We start from the raw sequence: 13,924 nt of genomic DNA, 5'->3' as shown, positions 1-13,924 counted from the left end.
TTACACAGCCATGTAAGATCTTTGCTACAGGTTTTCTTCATTGGCTATATTTCCAGACACAACCCAAAATATTGACATTAACCTGTAAAGTTTGGTTTGGGTCCTAGGTATCTCCAATCAGAGTCAACATTTCTAATTAATTACCCTGGGAAAGATTAGTATTGGTTTCCCAATTCTTATGTTGTATGAAGGCTTGAAGCCTGAAAAATGAGTTTTGGGGGAAGCTTTTATTTATGAAGTTGATACCCAGCCTGATGACATTCTGGTAATTGGTTGAAAAGAAACTTTTCTGGTAAAGGTTAGAATGATTGGGTTAGCATTGTTATCGTTTTTGCAACAATTTATTATTGCACCACATCCATCCGTCTGTCCGTCCGTCCGTCCATATCATCCGTCTATCTGTCTGTCTGTCTGTCTGTCTGTCTGTCTGTCTGTCTGTCTGTCTGTCTGTCTGTCTGTCTGTCTGTCTGTCTGTCTGTCTATCTATCTATCTATCTATCTATCTATCTATCTATCTATCTATCTATCTATCTATCTATCTATCTGTTGTGATTCCGTCTGAGGCCCCTCAGGGAACGGCTGATCCTCTGCCGGCTTCCTGCTCAGAGGGGGAGGATGAGGAACAGGAGGTTCAGGCAGACGGGGAGGAGGAATCTCAGGCTGAGGGAGAGGGAGGACAGCCAGAGTCCCCCGAGAGGGAGCTCTCCCCAGCAAGCAGCCTGGATTCCTTAGATGAAAATGCACAAGCAATAATCGATCTCCGGCAGAGAAGAGCAACACAACGAAGGGGACAATTAGCCAGGTACTTTCAGCACTAAAGAGGCAACAGCTGGGTTTGGGTGTGGTGCTCTCTGGAAAGGCTGAAAAGGCAGACCCACCCTTCCTGGCTTGTGGAGTATTATCTTTGGGAGTCCTGGGACCTGGCTGTGATCTTTGGCGTCTTGGAATTCTGGTTTGTGACATTGAATACTGAAACCTTGGGGGGAAAAGGTGTGGGTCTTATTCTCTACAGTGGTGGGTGTGCCAGCAAGAAGTCTGCTGTATTGTCTGGCCATCAGGACTCTGCTGTGAAGTCTCATAGCCTGCCTGTTGGGAAGAACAGGTTTTTCTCTGTGTTTTTATTTTTCAAACTATAAAGTGCTTTTGCTTTTACCAGCGTGTCTGGCTGCTTTTTCCAGTTGGTGTTGAAGTCTGGGGGCACCCAGACAGAACACTATCTATCGATCTACCTACCTACCTATCTACCTACCTATCACATTACTAGGTGTGCTTTATACTTTGGACCATCTTATACTCCGAAAAATATGATAATTTCATTATATGAGGTGCAATGACAGTAGAGCAAACTAAACTAAGTCTCCTCATTTAGCACCATTGTAGCTTTGAATAAAAACTGAACAAACAGTTGTTAACAAAGGACTATCTGTACTTTCAAAGCATTTCAAAGCAAAGGTTTTTAAATTGTTTTAATAATTGGATTTGTACTGTTTTGTTGTTGTGAGCCACTCCGAGTCTTCGGAGAGGGGCGGCATACAAATCTAATAAATAATAAAAATAATCTGCTGCAGCACAGAAGATTTTCTCTGAAGAATTGTTAATAAGAAGTGTATCAGGAGTTGTATATGATGTCTGCCATTGTTGAATTATAGAGGTAGAACACAGAAACCTGCCTTCTTGAATTAAGCATTCAATTTGTAGTCACAGCAAGATTGGTGGCAAATTAATTAATTAATTAATTAGCCAACCAATTAAATAAATAAATAAATAAACAAGCAAGCAAGCAAACAATAGGGTTTTTTTTTAAAAAAAGCTGGAAAAAAATGCTTGGTGTTATATATACGTTTTGGTTCTCATTAAATTTGTACCCAGATATAGAATAGCTTTCACTGCTCCTTTGCACCAGGAAAGAAAAATTTAGGTTTTCAATTTTAAAAGACTCCTTAAAGGTTTTCAACACAATGGACCACTATTTTCATTGCCTCACTTTGGTGATGACTGAAGATGCTTGTGAAGCCATTTTGGCAGTTTTCTAAACTACATACAGGACTTGTTATTCTACAATGTGTATTATAGAACGCTGTACATTTATCCCAGTTTAAAGATATTGCTTACTATTATAGTTGTAGATGTGGCTGCATTGTGGACTTCCTAATTTCCTTTCTCCAATGACCTACATTTCCTGCCCTTACCTGTACTCGAGCTTCAGTGAGATCTGTCCTCATGGCTAATTGCTCTCTGGCATAGACATCTGGATAATGAGTCTTCTGAAAGACCTTTTCCAGTTCTTCCAATTGGTAGCTGGTGAAGGTGGTGCGGTTACGTCTCTTCTTGCCCTTGTTGCTCTCCGAATCAGTCTTGTCCATTGGGCTGGGAAGATCATTACTTGCCCTCTCTTGGGACGTCTTCGCACTGGTCTCTTTCACACTGAGATAATTACTATCCATTCCGGCAGAATCAGATCCTGGCTGTAGTTCAGTCCCTCCCAGGGAACTTTCTTTAGCTATGTAGGAGATGGGGATAGGGAAGGACAGAAAGAGAGAGAGAGGGGAAAAAACATAAATCAATGGATAAACAAATTACTGATTTGGATGCATGTTCTTGAAGAAAGAAGATACAAGGAAAAGAGATGGATTTAAGGAGATGTGCCAGGAGGATGAAATATTAAGAAATAAGAAATATAAAACCATTTGGCTTAGAGTAAAAGTAAAAGATCAAGGATACAGCTTGAGGCCTATAAAATAAATGGAATCCTTTAATTTAACTTTAAGTTCAGTTACTTAAAGAAGATCAACTTTAGGTCCACTCTGGCAAAGATTTGTTGTGCTAATCCTGCTGCAATTTCCTATGCTGAAGTAGGCTACTTCAAAATGTATAAATATGACAAAGGTCCATATAATTTGTAGGCTGTTAGGCTATTTCCATTTTTTAAAATAGCAAGCACATTGGACTGTAGAATAATTGCGTCGGATGCGGAATAACACACTGACAAAAGAGCTGGATAATAAGGGTCACTTTATTAAATATAAGCATAGAAGACCTGCAGAGGTCACTAAATGGGGTGGAAGTTCCTATGTATAACATATTTGTGTAACTAAATGGGTGTAACCAGGGTTGGGCTTCTGCCTGGACAGGGTAGAATGCAGTGCGGTAGTGAAAATGGACCTTCACCCCCAAGCACCCAATTTGCACTGAAAGATAAAAGAAAATCCAGGGCATCCTGCATAAGCCACGCGCACAGTGTGATAGTAAAAATGTTGGTAGCCCTTCACTGGGTGTAACTGCTGCCTGGGCAGTGCGAGGCTATCTTTAGCCTATGCTCAGCCCTGTAGGCCATGCCTCAAAAGTGTGGGAGGGCTCGCCCCCCATGACCTGGAACTGGAAATGATGTAAGTGAGCTCCAAAGGCACCCCCTCTCCAACAACCTGGTCGTGTAGGCAGCATGAGTTGTGGAAAGGGGTAGCCGATCATCCTCCAAAGGATGCCCAATGGAGAACACACAGTTGCTACTCAGGGCCGCCGATAGACCGGTATTACTGGGAGTGGCGTCAGGGGCCCGGCCAAATTGAAAAATGGGGGGGGGGCGCCCGCCAAAAACTCCCCAACCCCGATTGCGACGAACTCTGCCTCTGCGGAGCTTCTCCGACAGCAGCCCGCACCTTCTTCCCACCCCTGTGAGGAAAGAGTATAAGGTATAATAAAGAGTATAATAGTATAAGGGCAGACTAGATGGACCATGAGGTCTTTTTCTGCTGTCAGACTTCTATGTTTCTATGTTTCTATGTTTCTAAGAGGGCAGGGAGGCCGGCAGACAGGCAGGGAGCCCCGATGACAGCCACGGAAGGAGGAGTCACCACGGGGGTGTCTCGGCCCTCCGGAAGCCAAGCCGCGCTGCTGGGGAAGCGGAATTGAGGAAGCCGGGAGAGGGTTGAGCCCGGCCAGCTTCTCTGCCGGTCTTGTGTCCCCCCGAGGATTGCGAGGGCAAGAGAGCCGCGCCTTTTGGCCTCCGGAGGTGCTGGGCCGCGGGTTCGGGGGGCCGTGAACACTGATAGCTTCTTTTGGGCGGGCGCCGGCTTACTCGCTTGCATTCCTGCTGCTGGCGCTGGGAGCAGGTAAGCGCAAGGGGGAGGCAAGTGGAGATCCAGGTCCCTCTTTTCATGCATCCGCTCAGTGAGCCTTTCTTTGGAGTTGCCTTTCTTTCTTTCTTTCTTTCCTTCTTTCTTTCATTTCTTTTTCTTTCTTTCTCTCTTGCTCTTTCATTCTTTTTTTCTTTCTTTTTCTTTCTTTCTTTTTCTTGCTTTCTCTCTTTCCTTCCCTCCTTCCATTTCTTTCATTCTCCCTCTCTATTTTTATTTCTTTCATTCTCTTTCTTTCTTTTCTCTTTCTTTTCTCTTTCTTTCTTTCTTTCCTTCTTTCTTTCTTTCTTTCCTTCTTTCTTTCTTTTGTTTCTTTTTCTTTCTTTCTCTCTCTCTCTCTTGCTCTTTCATTCTTTTTTCTTTCTCTTTCTTTCTCTTGCTTTCTCTCCTTCATTCCCTCCTTCCATTTCTTTCATTCCCCCTCTCTCTTTTTATTTCTCTTTCATTCTCTTTCTTTCTTTCTTTCTTGCTCTTTTTCTTTCTCTCTTTTACCTTCCCTTCCTCTATTTCTTCTTTTCTTTCTCCTTCCTACCTTCTTCCCTCCCTCTGTTCCTTCAGTCTGTCTTCTCTTACTCTCCCCTTTCATAAGTTTCCTTGCTTCCTTCCTCTGTTCCTGTCCCTTCCCTCTTTCCTTCCTTCCTTCCCACCCTCCGTCCATTCATTCACCCATTCCTCTCTTGATCACCCCTTTTACCATTCCTTCCTTCCTTCCTTCCTTCCTTCCTCCTTCCTTCCTTCATAGCTCGCCCTCGCCTTTCTTCCCTTCCTTCCAGATGGGAGTGCCCCCTCAAGAGACCTGCCCGACTGCTGGTACCCTGCTTTTTCTCTCCCCTCGTCCTTTCCAGCTCCTCGCCAGTGGCTGCCAGGTGTGGGATCCCCCTCCCCTCTCCGCTCGCTAGAAAGCACATGGTTTTGTCAACAAGGCCTCTTCCAAGAAGGGAGAAGTGCCAAGGAGCCGTAAATAAGCCATGCTCCGCCTGACCAATGCCAGGAGGCTCTTTCTTTCCCTCGCCGCTCCCGCTTCTTTCTTTCTCCTGGATGAGTCCACACAATCGGGTTAACCCAGTTCCTGAAATAGCCTATGGCAGTGTTTCCCAACCTTGACAACTTGAAGATATCTGGACTTCAAATCCCAGAATTCCCCAGCCAGCGTTTGCTGGCTGGGGAATTCTGGGAGTTGAAGTCCAGATATCTTCAAGTTGCCAAGGTTGGGAAACACTGGCCTATGGGACCGCCTCGCTTGGCGTGAAGCGGGAAATGATCCCCGGGGGATGGAGTGGCTCGGCGACTTAAAATAGTTTTAAAATGGGGGGGGGGGCAGACACTTAGGCTGTATGGGGCCCTAAAATTCCTGATGGCGGCCCTGTTGCTACTGATACCCTTTTCCGCCCCTTACTGCCAAACAGTGACCGAGGAGAAATTAGTCAATTGTCACATGCTGACGTAATTATACCCCAGGCATGCCAGATAACCAAAATACACTTCTCTGTCCTCCAGGGTGGAGTAGGCAAAAAAACAATCTAGACTCAAATATGCTGCGATTGCAAAAATTCCTACTCGGCTCCTGGTTGCGTGACCCTTTAAACACCCTAGATTGAGCGGAGGGTGGGTGGGTGTCTGCACTTGCTAGCTAGCAGCCAGGCCGAAAATGTGAAGAGCTGGGTGGCTTGTAGGCCTTTAAAAAGGCCTCTCGCCAGGCCAGCCACTTCCAGCCACGTGGGGCCACACCAAGCATGCTGGGTGGTTTCGCGCTGCCTCATGAGACCTCCCAGCTAAACAGGAAGTCAGTGCCGTGTTTTCCGGCACTGACGCAAATGTTGCCCCTCCCACTGAGAGCACACTGCCTTTCAATTGTTGCTACTTCACCTCACTTCCCCCAATCTAGTAACCTCTATATGCGAGGAAACTGAAATTCTCGCAATTCCTGCATGAATTTGGGGTTGCTGGCTGAGAATTCTAGGAATTCTCCTAATACCTAAGATTGCTGGTGAATGTCAGACTTGGGATGGCTGCTCAACACATGGCTTTAAGAGGGAGGAATTTCCAAAACACTCTAGAGCAGAGGTCTCCAACCGTGGCAACTTTACAACTTGTGGGCTTCAACTCTCAGAATTCCTCAGCCAGCTGGCTGTGGAATTCTGGGAATTGAAGTCCACAAGTTGTAAAGTTGCCACGGTTGGAGACCTCTGCTCTAGAAAGAAAAGGACATACAGAGAGTCAAATAAGAAAGAATCTGGGAGCACCTTTGCTGACTCGGGATTTCTGGGAGTTGGAATCTACATATCTTAGCTACCAAGTTTGAAAAACACTGGCATAAGTTTTATAAGCTGCGACTCAGTTCATCAGATGCAACTTTATCTGATGTATAAAAGTTAAACTCTTTTAATACAACTGGTTAATCAGAAAAGCTACTCCAACCCTCATTCTGACTTTGCCATAAGTAGGCAAACACTCTCCAACAATGGAATGAATGATACAGTTTTTACAATGCTTTCATTTAAATGTTCATCTAATGTCCTGTTCAGTTGGATGAAATAAATCCTAAATAGGCATATTTACAGTCTTATTTTAATTTTAACTTATTAGTCATGCTTAACTTTATTTTTTAAAGAAGTGAAAGATCTGTAGGGGAGGGGAAACAGATGGGAAATCAACGTGCCATACTGAGAGCTTTTCTCCCTGCATCCTCTTGGATTGTTAGCCATCAATCATTATGACTTGCTTCTTGCTGCTTTTGCTTTTGTTATCAGTTCCAGAACATATAATGTTCAACTTGCAAAGAATCTGTCATCTTATGCTTCTGTTTGGCAAACTGTGAACTGTTTTACATTGGTTCGGTAGAGAATGGATCCTGGATATTTGGCAATAAGTGAAGTTTTAACTCTTATTCCTCTCAATTAAAATCTGACTCACGGTATATGCCAATAAAGGGCTTTGTGAAAGAATAATGATAATGTGGTGTTCTTATACATGATTGAGCTTCTATCTAGTAACACATTGGCTTCCCAATATGTTATTCTTGGAACCAGAATTACACACATTGTGCAATTTCTAATGCAGTGCAGTGATAAAATAAGAATAGGAAATGAATAAATTACTTAATTTTTAGTTTCAGGACAAACCATCACCTGCACTTTTAAGTCTGCATGTTTCTACGATTTTTTGATGTAATTGCTCCACCAAAGCAATTGGTGAAGCAACTACTGAAAAAATTTAAGAATTAAGTACAAAAGTGTTGATTAAAAAGCACATGAAAAGATATTTGTTAAGAAAAAAATGTATAGATGATAATCAAATAATAATAATTTTTAAATTTGCAAAGTGATCCCAAATAAGAGGATTAAGGGTGAGGAAATGAAGATCTGAACAACTGAACACTCTAGAGCAGAGGTCTCCAACCGTGGCAACTTTACAACTTGTGGGCTTCAACTCTCAGAATTCCTCAGCCAGCTGGCTGTGAAATTCTGGGAATTGAAGTCCACAAGTTGTAAAGTTGTCAAGGTTGGAGACCTTTGCTCTAGAAAGAAAAGGACATACAGAGAGTCAAATAAGAAAGAATCTGGGAGCACCTTTGCTGACTTGGGAATTCTAGGAGTTGGAATCTACATATCTTAGCTACCAAGTTTGAAAAACACTGGCATAAGTTCTGAACAAAATCAAAACCGAAATTTAAGATACTTATCATGGTAAGTAATCAGATGGCAATTCTTAATTCAAACTTTACCAATTACCAGTTTGGTATTAAATAAATGACTTTTTGATAATGATTTAGACCTTGGGTCAACTTCAGGTGGTTTTTTTTAATGTTATAAAATAAACGCCATTTCCCCCCTTATAACAATCAACAGACCATTGAGCATGTAAGACTGATCCATGAGAGCCAGTTTGGTCTATTTCACCAGGCTTGAAGGCAGTGAGTTCAAATCTCTCCTTAGCCATGAAAACCCTCTGAGTGACTTGGGGCCAGTTACTCTTTTCCACCCACTCAACCACACAGATTTTTTGTTGTGGGGAAAATAGGAGGAAGCTGTATCAGATACATTAAGCTATTTGGGGGAGAGTTTATCTGCAATGTGGAACCTTCTAGGAAGGGGAAGAGAATGTAAATCTCACAGGCTCATGGTGATGTGGAAATACACACATTCCAAGTTAAACAAATATGTGTAATTATGGATGCAGTGTAATCAGTAGCTCTGTTTTTCCTATATTCCAGACGATGGAGAGAATCCTTTCTAGATATAAACATTGCTGCAAATACTTATGTAAGCACGGAGGATGCTTGTTTATCCACTGATCAAAATATTTGTACATTGACTATTCCTGTCACTAAAAAGTGGAGTTACAGTCATGATCTCACTTCTCCCACCAATGCATTTTAATGCTCATGCAAGTCCCATGAGAGTAAATTAAAAAGCAATAGATGATCCCTGGGCTTAGAGTTGCTTGAAGGCACTGTTGCTCCACAGATTGAAGGCTACTCCTGCATACAATGGGATGCAAGGCTATTCAATGGCGATGTGACACTCCCTATAAAGCATACTTTTGTACTTAAGCTTCTGCTGGAGGTTTTTGTGTGTGTGTGGTGGCGGGGGTGGGGGAGATTTATTTCACAGTGACTCTATAAAGTCCCAATCTGGCAACCATTATATTGACATTTTCCAAATTCATTCCCCTGTTTATGGCCCTTCTTAATTTGTCATGCCTTCTAAGCCATTAATTGTACAAGAGCATTTACAGAAGACTCCATCTGACTGTGAAGGCACATGCCTTTTCTCCTAGAGTTGGCAGCAGAGGCTGAAAAGAACAATGGCTGGAGAGGGGAGTTGCTTGCCATCTGCCAACTTTTTTTTTTTCCACAGAGCTTTTTGTCTTTTTCCTCCTTCGCCGTTGCCAGGAGAGGAGAAAGCGCACCATGGAAGTCTATGAAAGAATGGTCACAGAGGGAGAATAATGGCATGTGTGCAGAACCCAAAGGGATGGGGAATAATTATTGGACTATTCCATCTTTATTGGATGGAGAACAAAATCTGGAGAGAACGCGAGCCAAGAGCTTTCATCAAGTACATCTCTCGATCGTCTGCAAACAATAGAGTCACATGCACTGACTGACATGCACACAGAAACACACACACCCAAAGACCCACACCCCAAAAGTGCCTGCAGATAAGATTTTCTTATAGAATGCAGCATATTTCAGAATTATTTGCAGTTAATTGACAAAATGCCTAATAAAACAATCAGGCAGCCTAGTTTTGTAAGTCGCATATTAGGTATGGATAATGCAGTTGTACATATTTGTCTTTATTTCACCATGTGCACTTTTATCAGACACAATCCTGCTTCCAAAGAAGCAACCACAGATACCAAGAAAGCCCATGTGCTGGTCATCAGCACTTTACATGTTGCCTGACAATACTATCCAAAGACTATCATTCTGGGGCATGGGGACACATTGCAAACATGTTCCCATCCAGCCCAGATGGCTTCTAGTGGTATTCTCCATGTACATCTACCAATCGGCTAGGCACAAAGTAGAGGCTCCTTGGTGGCCATTTGGTCCAATGTTCTCAAATCTCACCATGGTTTTCATGGTAACAGTCAGCGTAACTGGGAACCTCTTGATCACCTATCATCCAGCAGAAGCCAATGCACAGGCTGGTCATTGCGGGTCAGTTTCACATTAGTCCATGCTAAGAACTCAGCAAACAGTGAAAGAGAAGGAACACCAAGAAATTCACATACAGCTTGGCTCTATCAAGCAGATTCCTATGGAGAAATGAGATTGCCCTGAAGCCCTTACTGCAGGCATAAGGATGAAGATTTATTTCCAATAGGACAGATGTTCTGGGAAAGCGTTCCGGAGGACTTCTTTGAAGAAGAAGACCCATTGCTTGACACTACCAGGATTAACAGGACCAGGAAAACCAGGAAAGTTCCTTGTATATGTACTGTGAGTGATGGTTTGGAATTGTTGCAATTACATTGGTAGTGGGCAACTCAGGATGGCGTTTGGGAGGGATACTTAATATCACACACATTACTCCATTGAGGGTTGCTTCTTCCCTCCTCACCCTTTAAAAAAAAAATGTGGAAGAGGAACAAAGAAAATATGTGCAACAGGCTTGAAATGGGAGTTCCAAATGCCTGTAGATTGGAGACCTACCCCTAGGGAGGGAAGGGAAGAACAGAGTGCAAAGTATGGGTCAGGAAGATAATGTTATTGTTCTGATCATCTCACACAATGTCCATGTGTGCAAAAGACAAATCTGGTAAAGATTTTTTGGGGCCAGAGGCAAATTATCTGGCCAGAATCTTTTCTTTTGGATAACAACGTAATAATGTTACATAACAATTTCACTTCATTAGAGCCAATTTTGGTTTTCTGAGCCATGTCCTTACTTGCAGTATACCACAGAACAATCACATTCTGTGTTTGATCCACACAATTGCTCTTTTCTTATTCCCAGCCTTTGAGTGAAACAACCAGATGCCATCAACAGAAAGCACCTTCTCAAAGTCAGATTTCTCCCCTTTATTCTAGAGGTGTCTGCAGATGGGACTTTGAAAAATCAAGATGGTGGCTCCCCCCCCCCCCCAAAAAAAAAAAAATCAGGCAGAGCTTCAATTCTGGCTACGCTAGTCCCTATTTTTACCATATCCAGTGTACACCTCATCTTCAGCTAGTGCTCTTTGAGAACTAATCCAAATGACTGATTACAAGCATGGAACAGTTTTTCCCCTAGACCTGGATAAATGTGACTTTGCAAACAACAGTTTTCCTGACAATCAGAAATCTTTGGTAGAAAGGAAAAAGAAGCTAGGGGAATCCACTCATTATTTTGCAAGCTTTAAAGCAATAAACAATAAAACAAATAGTAAAGCAAAATAGCCAGTTTGATGTAGTGGTCAAGGCACTGAACTAGACACCACAAGACTGCAAGTTCTAATTTTACCTTAGGCACAAAGCCAACTGGGTGACTTTGGGCCGGTCACTCTTTCTCAGCACTAGGAAGAAAGCAATGGCAAACCACTTCCATAAAAACTATAGGCATTATCTCAGGCAGTTGCCATGAGTGAACACTGACTTAGAAGAAAGAAAAAAGCAGTAAGGCAACATGACTGTTGTGGAAGAATAATGGACAGCAATCAGGTCAAGATAACACATTTTATGTTGGCATGTTTTTTTTCCTGACTAAAGGAGTGATGTATATCATTTTCCAGTATCTCAGGGGTTGCCACAAAGAAGGAGTCAACCTATTCTCCAAAACTCCGGAGGGTAGAACAAGAAGCAATGGGTGGAAACTAAACAAGGAGAGAAGTAACTTAGAACTAAGGAGAAATTTCCTGACAGTTAGAACAATTAATACCTGGAACAGCTTGCCTCCAGAAGTTGTGAATGGTCCAACACTAGAAGTTTTTAAGTAGATGTTGGATAACCATCTGTCTGAAGTAGTGTAGGGTATCCTGCTTAAGCAGGGAGTTGGTCTAAAAGACCTCCAAGGTCCGTTGTTGTTGTTGTTGTTGTTGTTGTTGTTGTTGTTGTTGTTATTATTATTATTATCATCATTATTATCATTATTATCATTATTATCATTATCATTATTATTTTAATGTGGTCATCTGCTGGTGCCTTAAATATGGTTTACCTTATGACCACATTAGAAACTATGAAACTGTTTATAATTTGGAATAACTTGGAAGGAAACAGTAAAAACCCAATGCATTCTTTTAAAACTTGAGCTAGATGTCAGATTAATGGATGATGTCCATTTTTTTTCCTTCTTTCTGTTTTGAAAACAGTTTTTAGAAAACCCTAAAAATCGAAGAAGTAATACAGCAAATAAACAAAATCTAGATTACTCACTGCCAAATTTTGAGGTAGAGCAATTGCACAACACAAACTTCTTTTAGGAGAACACCACGTATAACACAGAGCTAAATCTAAATTCTTTAGTGGCTATCCAATATTCGCCCTCTGATAATCTTCTTTTGCCAAGAGAAAGAGAGAAAGATTGTAAACGAATTTGAACGAAATGCAGACTTTTCTGTGTACAAAAACAACAAGAGGAAGGAAAGTTTCCCTATCCATCATGCTAAGTTCTGAAAAATTTCAAGTTATATGATACAAATATAATGACTACTAACTCATTTAATTTTCTCAAAATTTTGCTTCAGGCTAACACATAAAAGATATGAATTTATTTATGACAGCTGAACACAATCCCATATTGCAATATTTTCAGGGGCTATCTGCAGTAGTGAAATCCATAGTTTTTTTTACTATTGGTTCTGTGGTTGTGGCTTGGTTGGCATGGTTTGGCTTGGTGTGCATGGCTTGGTGGCCATGTCAGGGGAACAATACTGCAAAATTTCCATTCCCTCCCTACTCCTGGGGCCAGCCAGAGGTGATATTTGCCAGATCTCTGAACTACTCAAAATTTCCACTACCGGTTCTCCAGAACCTGTCAGAATCTGATGGATTTCATCCCTGGGTATGTGCCTTGAATACAATGAAAACCAATAAAAGTACATCACAACTTTTAACAACACAACAATGAATGGAATTTATAGGTGCTATTTTTACAACTGAGATGCTCAAGCTATAAGAAGACAAAAAGAAATTAAAAGAAATGAAAATCCCAGAAATGGTGTTCCATTCAAGACTTTTAAACATATACATTCCACGATGGGATATTATTGTGTAAAACAGGGGTCTCCAAACTTTTTACACAGGGGGCCAGTTCACTGGTCCCTCAGACTGTTGGAGGGCCAGACTATAAAAAAAACCCTGCGGTTTTCTTAACACCGCCCTAGGGGAGCAGGAGGAGGCGAAGTGGAGCAAGTCCCCAACTTCTTGCCGAGTTTTCTCTTTCTTTTTCTCTCTCTCTTCCTTCCTCTTCTTTTCTCTCTCTCTCTCTTTCTCTCTCTCTCACTATCTTTTTCTCTCTCTCTCTTGCTTTCTTTCTCTCTCACTCACTCTCTTTCTATCTCTTCCTCTCTCTCTCCCTCTCTATCTCTCCCTTTCTTTCTCTCTCTTTTTCTCTCTCTCTTTCTTTCTTTCTGTCTCTCTGTCTTTCTTTCTTTCTCTCTCTTTCTCTCACTCACTCTCTTTCTATCTCTCCCTCTCCCTTTCTCTCTCCTTCTCTCTCCCTCTTTCTTTCTTTCTCTCTTTCTCTCTGTCCCTCTCTCTCTTGTTCTCTCTCTCTTGCTATCTCTCTTTCTCTCTCTTTCTCTCTCCCCCCTCTCTTGCTCTCTCTCTATTTTTCTCACGTTCTCTCTCCCTCTCTCTTTCTATCTCGCTCTCTGTCTGTTGCTCTCTTTCTCTCTCTCTCTTATTCTCTCTTTCTCTCTCTTCCTTTTTTCTCTGTGGAGGCCAGCAAAAGTTTTTCTTATTTTGAATGTCGCATGCGTGTGTGCGCGCGCTCCCCATCCCTCTGCCAGAAAAACCTTCACTGGCTTCCGCATTTTCATCACTCCCAGCCCCCAACTCCAACGCCCGGCTCCATTGCGCGGCCCTGGGGGTTTAGAGGGAACATTGCTCTCCACCTTCCTTTTTTCCTGGCTGCCGCAGGCCGGATAAATGGCCTCAGCGGGCCGCATGCGTCCCACAGGCCGTAGTTTGGGGATCGCTGGTGCAAAATATCCACTCTATGATTTTTCTGCCTTACTTCATTTGATGGGCACAGTGAGGTGAATGTCTTTAAGACTGCAGTGTGATCAGATATACAGAATATGACAAAACAAGGCTATCTTTTGGATCCCTTGTTCCAAAGTAGTTTAGATCTTGAAAA

General features: G+C 42.3%; 1 protein-coding gene across 1 annotated transcript in view; it reads right to left on the bottom strand.

Annotated features, from left to right (window-relative positions):
• Nucleotides 1-13,924, bottom strand: part of ALX4 (ALX homeobox 4) — a 77,842-nt gene that overhangs the window by 21,908 nt on the left and 42,010 nt on the right. Inside the window, 1 exon segment of the mRNA XM_070734860.1 lies at nt 2,190-2,500. Coding sequence (XP_070590961.1) covers nt 2,190-2,500 — 311 coding nt within the window.

The sequence above is a fragment of the Erythrolamprus reginae genome, chromosome 1 (assembly GCF_031021105.1).
Source record: "Erythrolamprus reginae isolate rEryReg1 chromosome 1, rEryReg1.hap1, whole genome shotgun sequence".
Classification (NCBI taxonomy): Eukaryota; Metazoa; Chordata; class Lepidosauria; order Squamata; family Dipsadidae; genus Erythrolamprus; species Erythrolamprus reginae.
Note: the sequence above shows the minus strand (reverse complement) of the source record. Positions and strands in the feature narration are given on the sequence as shown.